Here is a 23,017-nt window from a genome sequence, read left to right on the forward strand (position 1 = left end):
TATTTTGGTAGATTGCCTATCTCCACTTTACTTAGTTGTTCTCCCAAGGTTTTATCTTGTTCCTTCATCTGGGACATATTCCTGTGCCATCTCATCTTTAACTTTCTGATTGCAGTTTCTGTTTGGCAGGCTGCAGGGTTCTAGTTCTTCTTACTTCTCCTGTGTGCCTTCTGGTGGATGAGGCTAAGAGGCTTGTGCAGGCTTCCTGGTGGGAGGGCCTGGTTTCTGCCTGCTGCTGGGTGGAGCTGGGCCTTGTCCTTCTGGTGGGCAGAGCTGTGCTCAGGAAAACTTTAAGCAGTGTGTCTGCTGATGGGTGGTGCTGTGTTCCTGCCCTGTTGGTTGTTTGGTGTGAGGTATCCCAGTACTAAAGCGTACAGGTTGTTGGGTGAGGCTATGTCTTGGGGGGAAATGGCAGCCTCCAGGAGGTCTCATACCAATGAGTACTCACCAGAGCTGCTGCTGCCACTGTCTTTGTCACTGCAGTGAGCCACATTCACCCCCTGCCTTCACCAGAGACCCTCCAATACTAGCAAGTAGGTCTGGCCCCGTCTCTTATGAGGTCACTACTTTTTTCCTTTGGTACTGGTGCATACTATACCTATGTGTGACCTCCAAGAGTGGAGTTTCTGTTCTATTCCTGTGGAATTCTTGTGATCCAATCCCACTGGCCTTGAAAGCCAGAATCTCTGGGGACTCCTCCTCTCATTGCCAGACCCCCAGGCTGCAAAGCCTGATGTGGGGCTCAGAATTTTCACTCATGTGGAAGAACCTCTGTGACATGATTATTTTCCAGTTTGTGGGTGGCCCACTCAGTGGGTATGAGATTTTATTTTATCATGATTATGCCTCTCCTACCATTTTGCTTCTTCTTTGTTTTTGGATGTAGGGGATCTTTTTTGGCAGATTCCAGCATTTTTTGTTGATGGTTGTTCAGCAGTGAGTTGTCATTTTGGTGTTTTTGTAAGAAAGGAGTGAGTACACATCTTTCTACTCCACCATCTTGCCAGCAAGTCATAACTTCCTATATTTTGGAAAACAAAATAGAATCAGTGTACATTTCTACCTATCTCCTTGCTCCTTATAGAAAGTATATCTCTCCCTTAATGCAGACTATTTTGGTTCCTTGGGTCCTTAGCAGCCCTAATAAGTGAGTCCTTTTTCACAATTGCAATGATTTGTAATGTGTTTTGCTCCAACTAAGTGCTATCAGTAAAGTCCCCAAATTTAGATTAACACCGAAGCTCTTCCTTGTATATTTTCAGAAACTTTCTCACACTCTCCTGGGAGACAAATTCCAGAATTAAGTTCATCTCCTAAGATGATTTTAGAGTCCACATGCCAGAAAACAAACAAACTCTCACTTCTCACCTGGCTGATCAAAGTTGGTCCTGGCATCTCCCCTGATTAGGGTTGTTGGAAACATCAAGTATACTTGACTACCTCCCAAGATATTACTTATAAGGAAACAAAAATGTTTATGATTTATTCATACTGGACAAGTAACAGGGTCAAAATAGATGTTTCATTGTTCAAAAGATTATCCAAATGGTGTAGAGCTGAGGTGGGCCCAGCAGGGAAAGGGTTGGGTGGAAACCATGAATAATTAATTGTAAATGATGACTGGGTAACCTAAAAAGGAGCTAAACTTTGGTAATATAAGGCATGGCCTCAGGACAAAAATCACTGATCTAAAGAGCAAGGATATTGGCCTACTTTGGTAAGTCACTATTCTATACTAAAGAGATATGCCTGTCAAGACAATCAGAATTTTAAACTAGCATGTCAAAGTAACTGTGTCCCTGAACCAAATTTTCCAGAGTCACTATTTCAATAATTAAGCTGTCACTTTCAGTCTACAGCATATCTTAGTTTGAGATACCTGCACATCCAAAAATATGCCACAGATTGTTTCAAGCCCTAAGCTCTCCTTAGTACTTACTGGTGGGTTTCTTCTTTCTCCAGGTAACAACACTTCTTCGCCTCTGCCATTACCACCTTTCTCTGTGAGACAGAAGGTTGGTTAGGAAGCTAGTGATAGATTGTGGAGGGAGTTGCCTAAAATATAGGGTTAGGACTTGACTATACTTATTTATAGACTCTTGAGCAACAAAAAGACAGGATAAAACCAAGGGTTAAAACTGACTAGTCTGATACAGATGGCCAACAGACACATGACAAGAAGCTCAATATATCTAATTATTAGAGAAATGCAAATCAAAACTACAATGAGGTATCACCTCACACTGGTCAGAATGACCATCATCAAAAAGCCTACAAATAAATGTAAAGTAGAGCTAAGAGAAGGCAAGTGTTCTTTTAAGGTGGAAAAACAAAGGTGTTACTTCCCAATTTTAAAAAAATTAAAAATAAAAAGAGTAGGTTGAAGATTTCATTTAATTTACAGTATTTACTGAACAACTACTATATTCTAGATATTGTATAGTCATTAATTTACTCTCCTATAAAATAGAGGTAATAACAATTGTCCTCCAAAACTGCATTTTGAAAAAAAAAAATCTGCAAATAATAACTGCTACAGAGGGTGTGGAGAAAAAGGAACCCTTCTATATTGTTGGTGGAAACATAAATTGGTATAGCCACTATGAAGAACAGTATGGAGGTTCCTTAAAAAACTAAAAATATAGTTACCATATAACCCAGCAATCCCAATCCTCAGCATATATCCAGAGAAAACTTTAATTCAAAAAAGATATATGCACCCCGATGTTCATAGCAGCACTATTTACAATAACCAAGACATGGAAGCAACCTATATCTGTTGACAGATGAATGGATAAAGATTTGGTAAATATATTTACACACACACACACACACACACACACACACAATGGGCTAAAAAGAATGAAATAATGCCATTTGCAGCAACATGGATGGAACTAGAGATTATCATACTAAGTTAAGTAAGCCAGACAAAGACAAATATCATATGATATCACATGTATGCAGAATCTTTTTTAAAAAATGATACAAATGAACTTATTTACAGAACGGAAATAGACTCAGAGATGTAGAAAACAAGCATATGGTTACCAAAGGGGAAAGGAGGGGAGGGATAAATTAGGAGTTTAGGATTAACACACTATTATATATAAAATAGATAACAAGGACCTGCTGTATAGCACAGGGAGATATATTCAATATCCAGTAATAACCTATAATGGAAAAGAATCTGAAATTATATATATATATATATATACATATATATATATATATATATATATATAACTGAATCACTGTTCTGTACACCTGAAACTAACATAACATTGCAACTCAACTGTACTTCAATTAAAAAAATGACTAGTCTGGCAGTGATATGCAAGGTGATGTTGAGAAGAAAGAGCCTGAAATTAAGGAGGCATGAAAGACATCGCCAGGAATTCAAACAGTTCAGCATGGTTAAAATACAAGGTGCATGTGAAAGGTAGGAGGTTATTATGTCATCTATGTCTGAGGTAATGAGAGACAGGACAAAAGAAGCAGCAGTAGGAATGAAGAGGCATAGAGTGGAAAAAGATCAAGACTTGGTATCAGACTGTATAAATGTTAGCTGCAACTAGAGCAAAATTGGGAAGGAGTCAGATCCCTCCTCCCTTCACCCCCAGCTTCCTATATCTGTGCTGCTTCCCCATCTGTAATTTTAATTTGTGTCTTCAGGTCTCAGATTTCCATTGCCTGCCTTTCTTTTTCTCTTTCCCCATGAGCTTTAGCCAAACCTTCCTAGACTCCTTCCACCTAACTGAGATGACAGGGTCTGAAAAATTTGTCATTTCAACAGAAATCAAAGCCTCTTAGAAATTCTGAAGAGTAGATTCCAATCATCAGCTTAAGATATGACTAGATGAATTGTTGCTCCTGGAACCCTAAAGCCATATGATCAAGCAAAATGGGCAACTCATACAAGAGATGATAAAAAAGGAACCAACAAAGATGACTTTAGGGCTTTCTCCCTTAGAGTATCTGAAGAATGATGATCATACTGCCAGAATCAAATATGTTGTTACTTGTTGTAAAACAAAAGTGGTAAGGCCAGGGAGAAAGACCTACAGGCCCTAGAAAGTGGGACAACTTTACATCTCAAAATTAGCACTTAGTTTAGAAACCACTATCAAAGCTGAAACTGCTGTGCTGCCTTTAGAGGGCCTGACCAAGCCTGTATCCTGAGTACAGCTTCATTCAAAGAGGAATGAAGTGAGTCTTTCTCTCAGATGTTCACCTGAGAGAAACTCACTGAACACCTAGAAGTCTTAGATCAAGTTCACAAACAACTTATGTCTGTGTTCCTCTTTATTAAAGCTGTAAATCTCTTATCCTGTTTCCTCTTTTTTTTCTAAGATGAAAAATAACCAAGGGGGGAAAAACATACCCTTATCTTCATAGGTTTTCAGAATGGCAAAATGGGAGGGAATTCAGAGGTCATATAATATGACCCTATTGAATTGCAGATACGTGAAGAGAACACAGGGAGGAAGTGATTTACTCAATTACAGTTAGTCATCCACCAGAGCCTGAGGTTAGATCCAATTCCACAAATTTTCCACTATGCCCATTATCTTTCTCCTTGAAAGATTCCCTCTGATTGTGATAACACATCAACAAAATGATATAGAAAATTAATTAATTCAAATCAACCAATGTTTAAAAGACACTACTATGTACCTCATGAACTACAAAAAATAAATAAGACAATTATTGCCTTTTAAGTCTAGTGGGACTGGGGTAAGGAGAATGGCGAACTTTAAGTTGAATAACCACAGAATGAGTATGACATGAGACAATAAATGAAAATTATCAAGGAAAGTACAAACAAAATAATGTAGAACTTCAAAGGAAAGAAATATTAAATTGGGTTTGAGGATCAGGAATGGCTTTTTCTTTGAATAGAAACAAAAAGGAGGCACTATTACTATCTTCATTTAATAAAAGATACTAGCCTGGGGACTACCTGGGGATGCTTATAGATCACCAGCTCTACCTGGACCACACTTGGCACAACAGTATATAAGTCATTCTCATTCATAGGTAGTTTTCTTGCAGCAACAATAAAGTGTATGGTATATGAATTGGGACCTTATATTCTTGGGTCTTAGAACTCTTACTTACTTGTTCACTGGAGTTTGAGTCAATAGAGGCTAAGGGCTGATGCAAATAGAGTAGGTATATGATGATGATAAAGATAAATAGATGATTGATAGGTAGATAGATATACATGGACTTAATATGAGACAAATAAAAATCTGAGTAACTCCTGAAATATAATTGAACACAAAAGTTATATACAAACACGTTTACTTTATTGCCTCACCTTCCCTGACCCAATCACCCAGATAAGAATGGTAGAATCCAATTTTGGCAGAAGCTGCTATCAGAGACAAGAGATTTCAAGTAAATAAAAAAGAAAAGAGAGGCAAGGAGTAAGAGTATTGAATGCCTGCTGCATGCAAAGCTCAGAATTTCTAAAGGAACAATAGAAGACACCTTAAACTCCCAAACTTGGGGAAACATTACATTGTTGCCCAGACAATGTGACTTTTACTCACTTGCACATGTACAAGGTAGGCTAAATTGTAACTGCACAGCTACCATGGACATGGATAACTAGCACATTAGCCTGGTAAAGCTACATTTTTCATGGATGGGTCTTAGAAATTCAAAAACTTTCTCTTTCCACACTGGGGAGAAATATAGGCTTTGTCTAAACACAAAACTGTGACAGAGCCAAAGTTAATTTTCAACATAGAGAGATGACTGAAATCATATAACTCCAAAATTTGAAATGATTAAATATTCAGTCAGTGCATCTTTATTGATTACAGAGACCTAAGACAAGCTAAACCCCCCCCCCAAAAGTTTTAATGCATGAGTAACAAAATGTAAAAGTCAACTCTGAGTAATTTCCCATCTGCAACCCATACTTCTCTCAGACTGCTAGTAGTAGCTTACTAATGTCAACTCCTTTCCTGGGGGAGGAGGGAAAATTCAGAGAGAGAGAAGAAATTATAGAAGATCTGAAAAAAATGATTATCTGAGTGCATGGTGGACTCAGACAGCAGTATCGTAGCTGTGGGTTCAGGTTCCTACTTTTAAAACTTGTCTGTGTTTCATATTTTTGCATTTTCTTTATTTTTTAAGCTCTTTATTGGAATGTAATTGCTTTATACTCTTGTACCAGCTTTTGATTTCCTTTTTCTCACTAGAGTTCCTTTAGAAAGTTCCAACCTATTTATACTTGCTAAGAATAATCTAGAAGAAGATGTTTATTTTCTTGGCACTTAGACTACAAATAAATGAAAAATGGCCAGCCTCTGGGGTCCTTGCAGACAGGGATGAAAATTGCCATAGGGCAACAAAAATTTAGAAGACAAGTATCCAGGCTGCTACTGTTTCAAGAAAGCCCTTCTTTGCTCATTTCTTGGAGATTTGTTATACTTTGTTAGATTTTCTGATATGGTTTAGTAGAAGAGACATATACTCATGAAAAGTTAACTGTACAAACTATAAAACAGTTGATCTCCAAATGTATATAATATATGCCAAATTAATGATAAAAACCATAACTATTATTATGAGTTTTTAGGGAAAAGAGTCCAAAGTCCTCTAAGTCATCACTCCTTTGAGTAAAACTGTCCCTAAACCATCCCAGACAGATATACTTGATATTTTTAATGTTCTAATTCCTCTTCCTAGCAAACTAGATCCTTGGATATGAAGTTCCAAGTTATTTCCACTTTGAACTTTATAGCAAACTATTTAGAAGAGAAAATAGGGAAAGTATCATTGTTTCGTAGAGAGAAGAGAATTTTTATAACATTCTGTTCATCTGTAGATACAGAAGCTAGATGAATAGAGCAGAAAACATGTATGATCATCCCTGGTCTTTATTCCAAATTTTCCCCTGGGGGATGTAAAAATGAATGGAGTGGAAAGAACGAGACATGGAATCCAATAACTAGCTTTAAATCTGTCAGTAAAGTTTTGATGTCCCATCACACACCCTGGATCTGTGCTTAAAACTGCTAATCTCCCATGACCCTCTGGATTGCTTCTAAAGTCATTAACTTCAATTTTATGATTTCAGCTTAGGCTTCATCTGATATTACATCATAAGGACCACTGATCACTAACCAAGAACATTGGTGAACAGTACTGCAGTGTCAGAAAGAGGTATGGCTCCATTTTCTAAATGAATTTTGTTTTTTCAACTTACTAATTATCTTAACAAAGTAACTTCCTTCATCATCTGCACTATTAATTTCATTTGTTTATTGCTTGCATATATGGATCAATTAATAGCCCATTTGTTTTGTGCTAAGATAGCTCTTACCATACTGTATTTTAAACTCTTCACACTCATCACTCCTCACTCTCACCATTCTATGAGCTGTTCAAAGGCAGGGATGTGTTTTTAAGCATCTCTGTATCATATAGTGTAGGTCTCATTATTGGGACATGACAGTACATTCTATAAAAATGAATTAAATGCTGTTTAAGATAAGCAAAACCATCATCTGTAAAATGAGTGGCTTGAACTAAATGATCTCTACCCCTCTAGGATTCATTACTTGTTTGAAAGTTTTAAAATCTTCCCTTTTTGGCCTGAGTCATTGACTTGACTTAAGTTATAAATAAACAATTGAACGTAAATATCAAAATTACTAAGAAAGCTTATTTTGATAATGACTGAGAAATTTATTAATGGGACTAGAAATCACCTATTTCTTTGTTTTTCATTAATTTATTTATCGGTTTTATTTGGCATCTTTCATTCAAAGACCTGGGAATGTCACATTTATTTATAATATTTAACAGGCAAGTAAAATAAACAAATGATTAATTTCTGTCAAGATATGGGTGTTTTTTAATCTTACAGTTAAGGTGATAATTTAGCGCCTTTCTTAATACTTTAGGCAACAACAGAGCTACTTTAGGTTCTGAGGCTGGGAAAGTTTTAAATTATATTGGAGTGAAAAGATCATTTTAAGTGGTTTTGAATGATAAATAATACTTTCAAATGATAAACTTGTTCCATCATTCATTTACGCATTCATTCAATTAACATTTATGAGCACTTATGGGCAAAGTACATATGTGTTAACCCTGTGTGAGATGCTTTTATATATCAACCAGAAAGTCTATGAGGGAAGATAACATGCATTCAAATCATCGATCTGAAAGATAGATTTAAATTTCCCTGGACTTCCTTGGTGATGCAATGGTTAAGAATCCACCTGCCAATGTAGGGGACACGGGTTCAGCCCTGGTCGGGAAAGATGCCACATGCCGCAGAGCAACTAAGCCTGTGTGCCACAACTACTGAGCCTGTGCTCTAGAGCCAGAGAGCCATAACTGTTGAGTCCACGTGCCACAACTACTGAAACCTGCACGTCTAAAGCCCATGCTCCACAACAAGAGAAGCCACCGCAATGAGAAGCCCGCACACTGCATTGAAGAGTAGCCCCCACTCGCTGCAACTAGAGAAAGCCTGCACGCAGCAACAAAGACACAATGCAGCCAATAAATAAATAAATAAATAAATAATAAAATAAAAATAAATTTCCCTAGAAGTGAAAAGATAGAAATTACTTTGGAAGGAGGCTGAAGGAAAGCTTGGTCAAGAAGGTGTAATTTGAGCTGAAAGATGGGTAGTTTTTGCATACACATAGACAGAGGAAAGGGCATTTCAGGAAGAAGAAATACCATGAAAAAAGACAGGCAGGTGGGAAAACGTGTAGTGCATGTCCCTGATATAGTAAAACTAGCTGTTTCATTGAACTATAGGGTGTGCAAAGGGAAGAAGTGAGAGAGAAGCTAGGAAAGTCCAGTTGCAACCAGACTGTAGAGAGCCTCAAATATCAGGCCAAGAAGTCTGGATTTTATTCTGAAGACTCTGAAGGACCATCAAAGGTTTTTTTGAGCAATAACATGAGATAATTAGAAGCTACAATGTATAGAAAATTATTCTGGAAAGAGTTTGTAACAGGATATAGTGAGAGTTGGTGATGGTAGGAAGGACAGATGGTAATTATCTAATATCTGGCAAGTGTGGTTTTTAAAACAAAGGTTATATCAAAAATCTCAACAGCACCATCTAGTGCCTCACAGGCTAACACTGTCTGATTTGGGGGAATCCCAATACAGGGCTAGAATAAGTTTAGGCAGTTTCTCTTTCCTCCACAATTGCACCTGAGTTTAGAAAACCAATGGTGAAAGAGGCAGGTAACTGTAAGGCAAACTGAGAAATAATGCAAAGGTTGGGAATAATGAACTAATTTTTCTCTATGATCTTAGATATATACCCTCAGAATGATTCATCTTCAATTTTTTACTGTATACCAACTGTTCTTGGTAGAAAATAATGAACTTTTTGGCCACACTGTTATGCTTGTGGGATCTCAGTTCCCCAACCAGGGACTGAACCCGGGCTGAGGCAGTGAAAGCCCAGAATCCTAACCACTAGGCCACCAGGGAACTCCCAATGATGACATTTTTAATGAAAGGAAAAAAATAGAATTAGCTGGGATGGAGAAATGGATTGATAACACATCCTCACAGCAAATATAATTGTTAGCAGTTGTAAACCTGGGAAGTTATATCCCACCTACAACCACAACCATAGCTGTATCCCTAATGCAGAGACTAGATCAGTCTCTTCCACTGCTAACAGTTCTTGCATGCTCAAGCAATCTTCCCACCTTACAAACCCCAAACCCTCTCTTACCAGGGGGAAAGAGCTGTGTAAAAGGCCAACAAATCAGATTTCAATCAAAGATTATCCACCATATTCTATATTGATGAGTTGTTACCACCTTCTTAAAGAATAAAAGAATCTGGAGGAAGACTAAAGAAATCACTACTTCCACATTACCTCATCCCTAGCCCTCTCTGATCAGAGCTTGTTGACTTCCCTGATAAAGCTGAACTAGGTTAGACCAAGTAACAACCTCTTGCTATATGAGAGATGACCATTTATTATTGAACAGTAAGGCTTTGTGTATAAGTCTAGGAAGAGAATAAGGATGATCAGCTACAACAATATCCTCACCCAGAAAGTATATTCCAACTAGTTATGCTGCATCTCTCCTTAGAGTCTTAACCTAAGGTGCAGATTTTTGAATCGTATTTCACCTTTTTCCCCCCATTAAAATAACTGGATGGCTACTAAAGTTTCCCCAGCCTTGGTGTTCTGTGGTTCTGAATAGAGTCCACCATGTTCTAGATTAAGATTCTCCCCCAGAGAATGAGTTCCAGTGATAACAAATTTAATTATTTTCCCTAGGTATAAGCATCACCTAGCAGATGTTACTTAGGAAGACTTTTGGGGGGAACCGACCATTTTCATCCAGAATTTATTCTCCAAAAGAATTCAGAGCTCTTCCAATAGATAAATAAATGATAGATAGATACTGATAGATGATAGATAGATTAGATAGATGGAAGATAGATAGATGATAGATAGATAGATGATAGATTAGATAGATGATAGATAGATAGATGATAGATGATAGATAGATGACAGATGATAGATAGATAGATGATACATAGATAGATACTCATATTTATGAACCTACTATCTTTAAAACTTTTCTCCAATTAAAAAACAAACCCACTTAAAAGGAAGATTTACAGAATAGTACTGGAGTAATATGACTTAAAATAAGGCATAGCTGTTTTAGCTAGTTCTTGAAGATTAAGAAGTCCAACAGGTAAACATGGGTGGGAAAAGGGGGTAAAGGAGTTCACTGGGTGCCTATAGGACCCCAGCCCTCCTCCCGGGGGCAAGGTCCAGATGAATCCCTCCTCATTGCCCCACCACTCTTTCTTCCTGCAGTGGTCAAAAAATATACATAGTGACACTATAAAGTGAAATCTTAGTACTTCCTATAATTTATGGTCAAGTAAAAATTGACAAGATTTTTTATGTACATTTTAGGCACCAAGAAGACATTCCTAGAGAAACATGGATGGAGTTGGAAATCTGACAGTATCTTCTTCCAGTAATAACACATGCAATGACACTATTGATGACTTCCGCAATCAAGTGTATTCCACCTTGTACTCCATGATCTCCGTTGTGGGCTTCTTTGGCAATGGCTTTGTGCTCTATGTCCTCATAAAAACATATCATGAGACGTCAGCCTACCAAGTATACATGATTAATTTAGCAGTAGCAGATCTACTGTGCGTGTGCACACTGCCTCTCCGTGTGGTCTATTATGTTCACAAAGGCATTTGGCTCTTTGGTGACTTTTTGTGCCGCCTTAGCACCTATGCCTTGTATGTCAACCTCTATTGTAGCATCTTCTTTATGACAGCCATGAGCTTTTTCCGGTGCATCGCAATTGTTTTCCCAGTCCAGAACATTAATTTGGTTACACAGAAAAAAGCCAAGTTTGTGTGTGTTGGTATTTGGATTTTTGTGATTTTGACTAGTTCTCCATTTTTAATGTCCACATCTTACAAAGATGAAAAGAACAATACCAAGTGCTTTGAGCCTCCACAGGACAATCAAGCTAAATATCATGTCTTGGTCTTGCATTATGTGTCATTATTTTTTGGATTTATCATTCCTTTTGTTATTATAATTGTCTGTTACACAATGATCATTTTGACCTTACTAAAAAATTCAATGAAGAAACATCTATCAAGTCGTAAAAAGGCTATAGGAATGATCATAGTTGTGACAGCTGCCTTTTTGATCAGCTTCATGCCATATCATATTCAACGCACCATACACCTTCATTTTTTACACAATGAAACTAAACCCTGTGATTCTGTCCTTAGAATGCAAAAGTCAGTGGTCATAACTTTGTCTCTGGCTGCATCAAATTGTTGCTTTGACCCTCTCCTATATTTCTTTTCAGGGGGGAACTTTAGGAGAAGGCTGTCTACATTTAGAAAGCATTCTTTATCCAGTCTGACTTATGTACCCAAGAAGAAGACCTCCCTGCCAGAAAAAGGAGAAGAAATATATAAAGAATAGTTTAAATCCATCTTTGATGATTCCCAAATGAGTATGTTCTCAAATCATTCACAATAAAAATAAAAATTACCATTAATAACTTACAAATACTTAGCTGAACGTGTAATAAATCTATCTCATTTATGAATCCATATTATTAGAGGTCCTAAAGATATAATTTAAATGTTAAAACTTCAGTCCACATCTATGAACTAAATTATAATTTAGTGGTTTTTTGATCATTCACCTAAAAGTGAAGAATATTTATATCTTGGCACTGTAAAAAGTAGGTCTGAGATCAAGGTTTTCTCCCACAAATAAAAGCTTTACAAGGGATAAGACCTAGCTTTTTAAGATATAAATATAGCTAATAGTTTTCTCAGTGATTCTAACATATTCCTTTGCATGCATGACATCAGATGAGAACTGGAATGACCCAAAAGCTACATGAAATGTACTATTACCCTTTCTTTGTAGTATTGACTGGCTAGGCAAAGTATGACCATTTCTCCCAAAAGAAAATGTGCAACTGTTAGAAAACCCTAGTCTTCAGTCAAATGGCCCTAAAGGCTCCATTCAATGTACAATCTGGAAACTGAGGAAGATAAACCTGATCAAAAGCCAGTTTGTTTCCAATTTTCTTCTGCTTTTGCCTTAAGGCCCCCAAAAAAGTATAGTGAAGTTTTTGTTGCTCATTGAGGTTCTTATATGGAATTCTCTCCCTACATGACATACAATCCTTCCTTAAGAAACCAGACAACTGGCACTAACATATATGAACGGAAGTAATTAAAAATGTATCTAAAGAAGAAGAAAGGGGGTCTACTTTTCTACACACTTATTACTGGGATCAAAATTAACTGCAACTGGTCTCTGAATAAAATTTTGAATGTTGCTATTGCAAATTTTTAAGACATACATATATTCATGCATATGTGTAAAACTATATGTAAGAGATTTTGCTCTGTGCATTTATGAGTGGAAGTTAACTATAAGCTTTGTTATTATTTTTTACTTTTTACTTATATTGTCTCATTGACAGGAATACCAAGGATATGTTTACAATGATTTTTATATTACAGTGGAAGCTTTCTTCTTAAGACAGCAACAGCTTGATTATGGCTGAAATATAATGTTCATGGGCAAGCTTTTGCTGAAGTGTAGTCTGTTCTTTAATTCTGTTTCAAAAAGTGCATTATCTCAGAGGAACTAAATGATAATGGCAAAAAAAAGAAAAGCTAGGGAGGGAGAAGTTCTGTCTGAATCTGCCACATATATGTAATCTCAACTTCACTTCTAATGTTGCAATCCCTTAGAAAGAAAACTTGAAAGATAAAGAGAAAGGATCTCTAAGGTATAGTAATAACTGGTACCCATTTATTTTTAACATACCATAGATTTATACAGGTAAAAGTATCTTCACTTTTACCCTATATTTTTTTTCTTGCTTGACAAAGATCAAATGTAATATTTATCATAAAGTCAGTCCTCATTTCTCATTTACTAAGCTTTCTGCTATTCAACAAGTATAGTGTGGTTGAACACTACATAGAAAGCCAGAAGACTTGGATGCTAATCAGATCTCTATTATTTACTAATAGTGAAATTTAAAGCAAGTGACATAAACTCTGATTCTCAGCTTCATCACTTGTAAAGTGGGAATAATATAATACTTGTCCTGCCTTTCTTACAGGGCATATTTGAAACTCAAATATGATCATAGTATACATACATATTTTAACACACACATGTTAAAGTTTTACCTTAAAAGTATATAGTGTGAAATAATTTATCACACTAGAGTATTTAGAAATGGTTTTGTTACTAAAACATACTGAATCATATTTGCTACATGGATTCTCAATTCTGAAAGAATTAGAACAAAATATGGCCATAGTTAAAATCTATCACACATAAAAGAATCTTATTTATTTCTACCTCCAGGTTTTTGCCTGTGTTCTCACTTCCAGCCACAGTCCCACTTCCTCCCACACAGAAACATACCATACTTCAATCACCTACAAGTTCACCATGAATTTATTCTTCTTTAATATTATATGTATTTATAGCCTATACCATACTGTTTTGCACTCAATTCTTTCCTAATTTTTCCAGATATATTAGCATTTTCTCCCAAAATGGAATAATTACTTTGTGAAATTATCAATTCCTTGACGTTGAAAATTATGCCTTTAAATTATGGTGCCTAACATTCAATGAGCTTTGACTCTGTTTAATTACTTTATCTGTATTGGTTCATTTAGTGCTTACAACTGCCCTGTGAGATAGGTACCATTATTATCCCTGTTTTGCTGATTTAAAAACCGAGGTACAAAGAGGTTAAATAACTTAACCTAATGTCAGACAGCTGGTAAGCATCAGAATCAGAATTCAAATCTAGGCAGTCTGACTCCAGAACTCCTAATTTCTTAATTTACTATGCTATCCTGCTAAACCTTTTAACATCTTCAAAATATAAGGAGGCGAAAAAGCAAGGGTTTTTTAATGATTTGTTTGTTCTTTTTTAAAACCAGGTTTAATTAAACTACATGCTTAAATTTTTAAATTACAGGAACCGTGACCTAAAGTCTGTGATTTTATTTAGAAGAACATCTTAGGCATGTTGTAAATTACCTTAGAACTTTGACATTAAAAAGACCTTAATATTTATAATTTCTAATGGCTATATAATATGCTGTGGCATTAACATGCCATGTCTTCAAGCTCATTCCTCTGGTCTCCAATGGTCCTTTCAAACCTCATCAGCTATCAAAGCTCTCTTTTATTATACACTTAGTTTTTATTTTGTTCACTCAATATGTTTTCTGTATCTGAAAAAATAATTTCATATCATAAAGCAATGCTTTGTATATTACTCTCTAGAATAAACATAAAATGGTTTTATGTACTCAGAGTGCAAACTTTGGTTTTTCTGGTTGTCAAAATCTTCTGGCTTTTCACTCTAGTGACATGATTTTGCATTTTAATTGACTTTAAAATGACTTTCTGAGACAATTTAATATATCTCTCAATAGCTATCTCCTATTAACCCTCTAGTGACTCCAACCATGGAAAATTCAGAAGCTTGAAAGGCGAGATTAGATCTAAGAGCAAGGTAAATTTATGGGCCCTTTTTAGTAGCATCATTACACTGGAGGTGCAAAAAAAAAAAACAAAAACCCTCACTTGTTCTATTCTATTTTATGTTCAAAAGCTGGGTTAAATAGTGTTTGCTTAACTCTAAAATAGCACAATGTTTCTGAGAGGCCAAATCCAAAACATTTTCTTTGACCCATCCTAGATCTATTACCCTAGGTGTCACAAGAGAAATTCTAATTCCTCATTAATTTGTTCATTATTTCTCTTTGCACTATATAGAATCCCTTCATATAATTCCCTCTGTTATAATTCTACTAAATGACAAGAATATATTTCTATTCTAAATTACAAAAGCATAACTTAAATTTTATCAAACAGGTTTATATAGAACATTTGCTCAACTGACATTTAAATTTGTAACCTCAAACATCGACCTTTACAGTTTCTCTTGATAGCTAGGCATTTGATCTAGGAAATGTTTTATATGTCACAAGAACAACCTTGGAAATTTAGCACAACTAAATTGGCCTTATGGGAAACTACACTTTTGGCAAAGAAAGTTATATTTTTCAAAGGGAAAAATAAAGGTTTTCTATTACCAGCTCTTCACTGCACTCTAGGTAGATAAAAATGACCATTTTCATTCCTCCCAAATACTCACACTACTTTTGCTTTGGTATGGTGGTTATCTATGACTTTGCTAACTTGAAAGATTAATGGTCACTTGAAGACAAAGAGACACTGAAAACTTAAAATTTAAAAATAATGTCCAACCACTCATAAAAAAATTTTCTTCTTTTCATAACTTTAGCAAAGAGTAATTCAAATTACTACCTAATTTTAGTCTCCCCTTTAAAAATAAACTTCAATTGACAATGAAAACAAAGAAGATTATCCCCTTTCACCATTCTTTGTGGTTTTCATTTTTACTAGATAATGGTGTTGTTCTTCAGCATAAGATTTGGTTATTTCATTCATCTGTAGGGGAAAAGTCATTGCTTAGAGTATCACCACAACAACTCTTCACACATATCATTTTTTTTACACACATATCATTTTTTATTTAAATATAATTATTAAATATAATATATTCAAATCTAATTATAAGAGCATTCCAAAGCAGATCCTATAGCCCTGTGGGACATGATTTCTGAGTCTGTGTCTTTTCCCCCTATGCTATCATACTAAGTACTCATGTAACTAAGATCTTGACAATCTACCCTTTCTTCTTCTGGTTTGGAAGGATCCTGCCAACAATCTATATTCTAACTTTGCCAGAATATTGGAAGAAGCCTAAAACTCTTTGATTCAAGAAAATTAGAGATTAGAAACTAGCCTATCAACAGAAAACAATGGGCTTTTCTCAGGGGTGGAATAATTAGGGACACTTAATGTGAGTGTTCATGTCATTAGAAAACCTCAAGAAGCAACTTGAAATGCTTGAAAAGAGCAACTGGAGGTGATATTGGTAGAGCATGTACCAGGAGCACTCAAGGGAGCACGCAGATGTATGACAGTAGATTCTGCTTAGTTTGTGCAGTCTGCTCCCTAATCAACTGTATTCATCAATCAACCTTAAGGTATCCATTTGTTTTCCTAGCTTCCTTATCAAACAAAAAATTACTGACTGGCCAGTAAGAATATCCATCTTCTTGGCTATTCCATTTTGACTATAAAGTATTCAATTGGCTTTCTGGTAAAAAAAAGAATTCTTCTCTGGTGAGTTTTGGCAACATGAGCCAGCTTCCCTGTGGGCCTTATCTCTATACCCTCAGCCCCAACTCAGCCCCGAACAAAATAAGTTGAACAAAGATGGAGGTTTCTAGAACTAAAGCTCTGGAATCCCCAATTCTGGAATAAAGAAGATGTATAACCATAAAATCTTGCTTATCAAGCTATCCCTCAATACTACAAATGGTATTTTGGAAGTAGAAACCTATTATAATCACCTTTACAGTGTCTACAAATAACTTTTTAACATTTTAACTAATTAGGAGTCCTACAATCTGGTAATTGGAAGGAGACTTAGAGGCCACAGAGCCCAGATTCCCATATTTTGAGTCCTCTCTAGAGCTTTCTGCCAAGTGGCTATTTAGCCCCTCATTTAAATGACAAGGAACTCACTACTTCCTGAGACAGCAAAGAGAAGAACTAGTCTAGTAAGTTAAAGTTTTCTTTTCTGGTATCAGGAAAAAATATACAGAAAAAAAACTAACTTACAACTTCTGGTCTGATATGTAAAGAATGTGAAAGTTGACAAGCCCATCACCACAATAAGAAAAAAGCTGAACAAATTGAAAGTCAAGAATTCTTCTTAGATCCAGCAGAGAATCAAGGTCACAGTGCAAGCTGCTACCCCCAAAATTTGAGACACAAATGAATACAGAGAATCACAGCCTACCAGAAGCAGAAACCCAGGACCAGAAACAGCACTGGAGACAGTACTGGTTGGAAAACCCAAAGTTTGATTGACAAAAGTTGGTGACTTAGAAAGGAAAAGCTTGAAAGCTAAAAAAAGTCGAGAGGAGTGCAATCTTAAGCGGGCCACCACACATTTGTGAGGTTTACATCCAGGGGCTTCACAGGTTCTCAGGGTAGAGATCAGAGAAAAATTCCCTCATGTTTCCAAGTAGGGGAGGGTGAAATAAGCCATTGTGAAATATGCCTTGAATACTCTGTTCTCCTTAACAAAATCCTACCCTCAAGGGAAACTATTTTGCCAGAGCATAATCAACTTGGGTTTACCAGAGCATAACTAATCTGGGATAAGTGGAACACCCAGTTTCAACCCACTCTAGGTTTCTTGCCTCACATAAGGAGGGAAAAAAAGCTGACAATAACTGACGAATGTCACAGCCGAGGGAAACAGGCTCACTAAAAAACTGAGACCTAATCACAAAACTACAAAATGACTCTCCTCTCTTTGTACCTTAACAATACATTAATCAGGCTTCTGCATAGTAACAGGGGATTAGAGCTGAAAGAACTACAAGTATCAGACTTATTTAAGAAAGAGTCTCCGGAGAAACACAAAGACAACAGGGGATACAAAAACAAGGACACCAAAGGAAATTTCAGCCTTGGAGGTTAACAGTTATGATGGAAAATAGTAAATCCAGCCTAACTCCTAGACAGATAAACATAAAACCTCTATTTAACTCAGTTTGTTTTACTAGACATATCACTTCTGGTTATCTACCCAAAAAATTACAAATCATGCTAAAAGACATGAAAAAACACTGTCTGAAAAGACAAAGCAAGCAATGGAATCAGACTAAGATATGGCTGTAATAGAGATTTTAAAAATACTTTTCATGGGCCTTTTAGTAGACTGGAAATGATTGAAGAGTGAATCAGTGACCTTGGAGATATGTCCATAGAAATTCTCCAAACTGAAAAGCCCAAAGAAAAAAAGAATGAAAAAGACAGAACAAAATATACAAGAAAAGTGGGACAATTACAAAAGGCATAACATATACACAAAGGTAATAAAAGAAGAAAGTAAGAACTAAACAGAAGTAATATTTGAAGTAGTAATATTTGAAGTAGTAATAGCTGAAACATTTCCAACATTAATGATAGACACAAAACCAAAGACCCAGGAAGGGCCCAGGGGACAAAAAAAAAAAGTATAAAATTTAAAAATCTGCAGGGCAGTGGGATGAGGGCAGTTCAAAATGGAGATGTAGGAAGATCATGAACTCACCTCCTCCCACAGACACACCAATTCTACAGCTGCATATGAAAAAAATTCCTATGTGGAAAAGCAGAAAAAGCTAGCTGAGTGACAACTGGACATTAGGCAAACAAGAAAAAGACTACTTCAAAGCAGGTAGGGAAGGCTGAGACACAAAATGGCCATAAACCCCACTCCAGTGTAGCACCCACAATAAGAAGGAAACTCAAAACATGGAACCTCTGCTTATGGAGTGAAGGGTATGAACCCCAGATTAAGCACTGGAACTTTTGAGATGTGCAACTTTAAAAGGCAACAGGCTCACATCCAGAAGACCCACAAGGCTATAGGGAACTGAGAAATGATTCTTAAAGGACACATGCATGGGTTCACCCATATTAGTACCCAGTGCAGAGACAACCATTGGAAAAGCACTCAAACTTTCAGTCAATGAGGTTTATTTGCTTACCTTAAAGTGTCAGCCTAAGGGGCAGTGATCGAATTTAACACATATTTAAGTGCCTGTTGGGATACTTTCTGAAATGGAGGCCGGTGGAATGGAGGCTGGTAGTCACTACCTTTATGCTCTTCCTCTGCTTTTCTCCAGCCAGCAGAAGCCATATTTTTTAAACTATAAGCGCTTTTGTTAAACAAAAAGATCTTTTCTGTTTTACTTTTTCTGTTTCTTTTGGTTTTGTTTGTTTGTTTTGTTGTTGTTCTTTTGGTTTTTAGCTGGCACCATCTCTCCACTCTCCCTCTGCCTTGCTCTAACCAGTGGGCACCATCTTTGTGATTCCCCTCTACCACATTTCAGAGCACTAGTATCTCCCAGAGTGGAATTTTTACACGAGCATTGTGCCCCCATTTTTATTAGTGACGCCCCAATCATTGAAGCTGCCATCTATGGGAAACCACTTGATTGCCTTGCTCTAGTGACAAGTTGGGCTTGTGTTCCTGGTTCCCACAAGAATGTAATAATCAGAGAGAAAGTTTATGGCCAGCTACCACATCCAGGGGACTACATGGACAGCAGACAGAAACATATCATTGGTCTTTCTGTGAAAAAGTTCTATTTGCTTGTCCTGTAGCTTCAGCTTGAGGAAAAGGCTTCTGGTCTGGCACACCTCTAGTGGCCTAATAAGTTACTCAAAGGAACAGAGGTTGGTGAACATCATCTTAGTGCTCTCCCTCTGCCTTTCTCTACCTCACTGTTATATCCCAGAAAGGAGTTTATAACCTTATTGGCACTCTGATTTTTGTGGCTGATGCCAGGGAAAAACTCTAGGCTTCCCAGCCCTGGTGGCCAGCAGGAATTAGAATTTCAGTCTCACCAGACTATATATTTGCATACTTTAAAGGCTGCTGAGAATCTGACTACAAATCAGCCTGTGCCTCTTTGGGGCACTTACAGGTCTTGGCACACTCTCAACTACTGGGAGCTATTAAAAATATAATAAGAGGGACTTCCCTGGTGGTGCAGTGGTTAAGAATCCACCTGCCAATGCAGGGGACATGGGTTTGAGCCCCAGGCCAGGAAGATCCTACATGCTGCAGAGTAACTATGCCTATGCACCACAACTACTGAGCCCACATGCTGCAACTACTGAAGCTCATGTACCTGGAGCCTGTGCTCTGCAACAAGAGAAGTCACCACAATGAGAAACCAGCACACCATAATGAAGAGTAGCCCCCACTCGCCACAACTAGAGAAAGCCCATGTGCAGCAGTGAAGACACAATGCAGCCAAATATAAAATAAATAAATAAATCTAAAAAAAAGAAAGAAAGAAAATAGAATTTTAACCAAAAAAATAAAAAGAAAATAATTATAAAAAATATAATAGGATTCTTGGACAATCACAAAAGATTGAGAAACAAACAAGATGAAGGGCAAGATTGAATGATAGGTTTCAGCTCCTATACAAGGCTACTGTGTTAAGACTGGCACAGTTTGCTGCTTTATCTCATGAATAGAAACCAACACAGAGGGCCAAAAAATGAAACAGAGGAATACGTTCTAAGCAAAAGAACAAGATAAAACACCAGAAAAAGTCCTTAATAAAATGAAGATAAGGGACTTGCCTAGTAAATAATTCAAAATAATGGTCATAAAGATGCTTAGGAGAATGAAAGAACATGGTGAGAACTTCAACAAAAAGCAAAAATGTATGAGACAAGATGGCGGAGTAGAAGGAGATGAGCTCACTGCTTCTTATGAAAACACCAAAATCATTAATAACTGCTGAACAACCATTGAAAAAAAAAATGCTGGAACCTACCAAAATAGATTCCCTACATCTAAAAACAAAGAAGAATCCACAACAAGATGGTAGGATGGGCACAGTCAAGATAAAATCAAATCCCAAAACCACCAGGCAGGTGACCCACAAGCTGAAAAATTATACCACAAGATTTCTCCCACAAGAGTGAAAGTTCTGAGCCCCCCATCAGGCTCACCAGCCTGGGGTTCTGGCAACAGGAGGAGGAGCCCCCAGAGAATCTGGCTTTGAAGGCCAGTGAGGTTTGACTGCAGGAATTCTACAGGACTGGGGGGAAAAGAAACTCCACTCTTGAAAGGCACACACAAGGTCCAGTGCAGACGATGACCCAAGGAATAAAACAGTGACCTCATAAGAGGCTAGGACAGACCTACATGCTAGTATTGGATGGGCTCCTGTGTGGGGGAGGGGTGGCTGTGACTCACAGTGCGGACAAAGACACTAGCAATGGCAGTTATCAGGATTACTCATTGGCATGAGCCCTCCTGGAGGTTGCCATTTTCTTGAGACCTGACCTCACCCAAAAGCTTACAGGCTCCAGGGCTGAGAAACCTCAGTCCAAACAACCAACAGGGCAGGAACACAGGCATACCCATTAGCAGAAAGGAGGCCTAAAGTCTCTCTGAGCCCAGAGCCCTCTAGACACTCCATTTGGCATGGCCCTACCTGCCAAAGGGAAAAGACCCAGCTCCACACACCACTGGGCAGGAATCAGACCATCCCACCAGGAAACCTGCACAAGCCTCTTAGAGAGCCACATCCACCAGGGGGCAGTCAGCAGAAGCAAGAAAAACTACAAGCCAGCAGCCTGCAGAATGGAAACTGCATCAAAGAAAGTGAGAAAAAATGAGATGGCAGCAGAATATGTTCCAGATGAAGGAACAAGATAAAACCCCAGAAAAACAACTAAGCGAAGTGGAGACAGGCAATCTACCAGAAAAAGAATTCAGAGTAATAAGAGTAAAAATAATCCAAGATCTCAGGAAAAGGATGGAAGCAGAGATCAGGAAGGTGCAAGAAATGTTTAAAAAAGATCTAGAAGAACTAAAAACATGCAAACAAAGATGAATCATACAATAATTGAAATGAAAAATACACTAGCAGGAATCAATAGCCAAGTGACAGAGGCAGAAGAATGGATAAGTAACCTGGAAGACAGAGTGGTGGAAAACACTCCCACAGAACAGAATAAATAAAGAAGAATGAAAAGAAACAAGGACAGTCTAACACCTCTGAGACAATGTCAAATGGATTAATATGCATGTCATAGGGGTCCCAGAAGCAGAAGAGAACAAGAAAGGACCTGAGGAAATATTGGAAAAGATAATAGTCGAAAACTTTCATAATATGGGAAAGAAAACAGTCCAGGAAACACAAAGAGTCCCAGGCAGGATAAACACAAGGAGGAACACGCCAAGATACATGGTAATCAAACTGACCAAAATTAAAGACAAAGAAAAAAATATTAAACACAGTAAGGGAAAAGCAACAAATAATATGCAAGGGAAAGTCCATAAGGTTATCAGCTTATTTCTCAACAGAAACTCTTCAGAACAGAAGGGAGTGGCATGATATATTTAAAGTGATGAGAGGAAAGAACCTACAACCAACAATACTGTATCCATCAAGGTTCTCATTCAGATGCAATGGAGAAATCAAAAGCTTTACAGATAAGCAAAAGCTAAGACAATTCAGCACCACCAGATCAGCTTTGCAACAAATGCTAAAGGAACATCTCTAGGTGGAAAAGGAAAGGTCACAAGTAGAAACAAGAAAACTGCTAACAGAAAAGCTCATTGGTAAAAGAAAACAGACAGTAAAGTTAGAAAATCATCTGTACACAAATATGATATCAAAACCAGAAATTGTGAGAAAAGGTGAGTACAGATGCAAGATATTGGAAGTGCATTTGAAATTAGAAGACCACAACATAAAAAATTCTTGTTTATATGCAAATTGCTATATCAAAACATTACAGTGAAACAAA

The 23,017-nt window shown here is 37.1% G+C and overlaps 1 protein-coding gene across 1 annotated transcript in view; it reads left to right on the plus strand.

Annotated features, from left to right (window-relative positions):
- The window catches only part of CYSLTR1 (cysteinyl leukotriene receptor 1), a 46,022-nt gene extending 32,899 nt beyond the window's left edge, over positions 1–13,123 (plus strand). Inside the window, exons 2-3 of the mRNA XM_057718496.1 lie at positions 7,097–7,182; positions 10,949–13,123. Of these exons, the coding sequence (XP_057574479.1) occupies positions 10,976–11,998 (1,023 nt within the window). The 5' untranslated portion in view covers positions 7,097–7,182; positions 10,949–10,975 and the 3' untranslated portion in view covers positions 11,999–13,123. The remainder of the gene's footprint in view (positions 1–7,096; positions 7,183–10,948) is intronic.
- Positions 13,124–23,017: the final 9,894 nt, after the last annotated feature.

The sequence above is a fragment of the Hippopotamus amphibius genome, chromosome X (assembly GCF_030028045.1).
Source record: "Hippopotamus amphibius kiboko isolate mHipAmp2 chromosome X, mHipAmp2.hap2, whole genome shotgun sequence".
Classification (NCBI taxonomy): Eukaryota; Metazoa; Chordata; class Mammalia; order Artiodactyla; family Hippopotamidae; genus Hippopotamus; species Hippopotamus amphibius.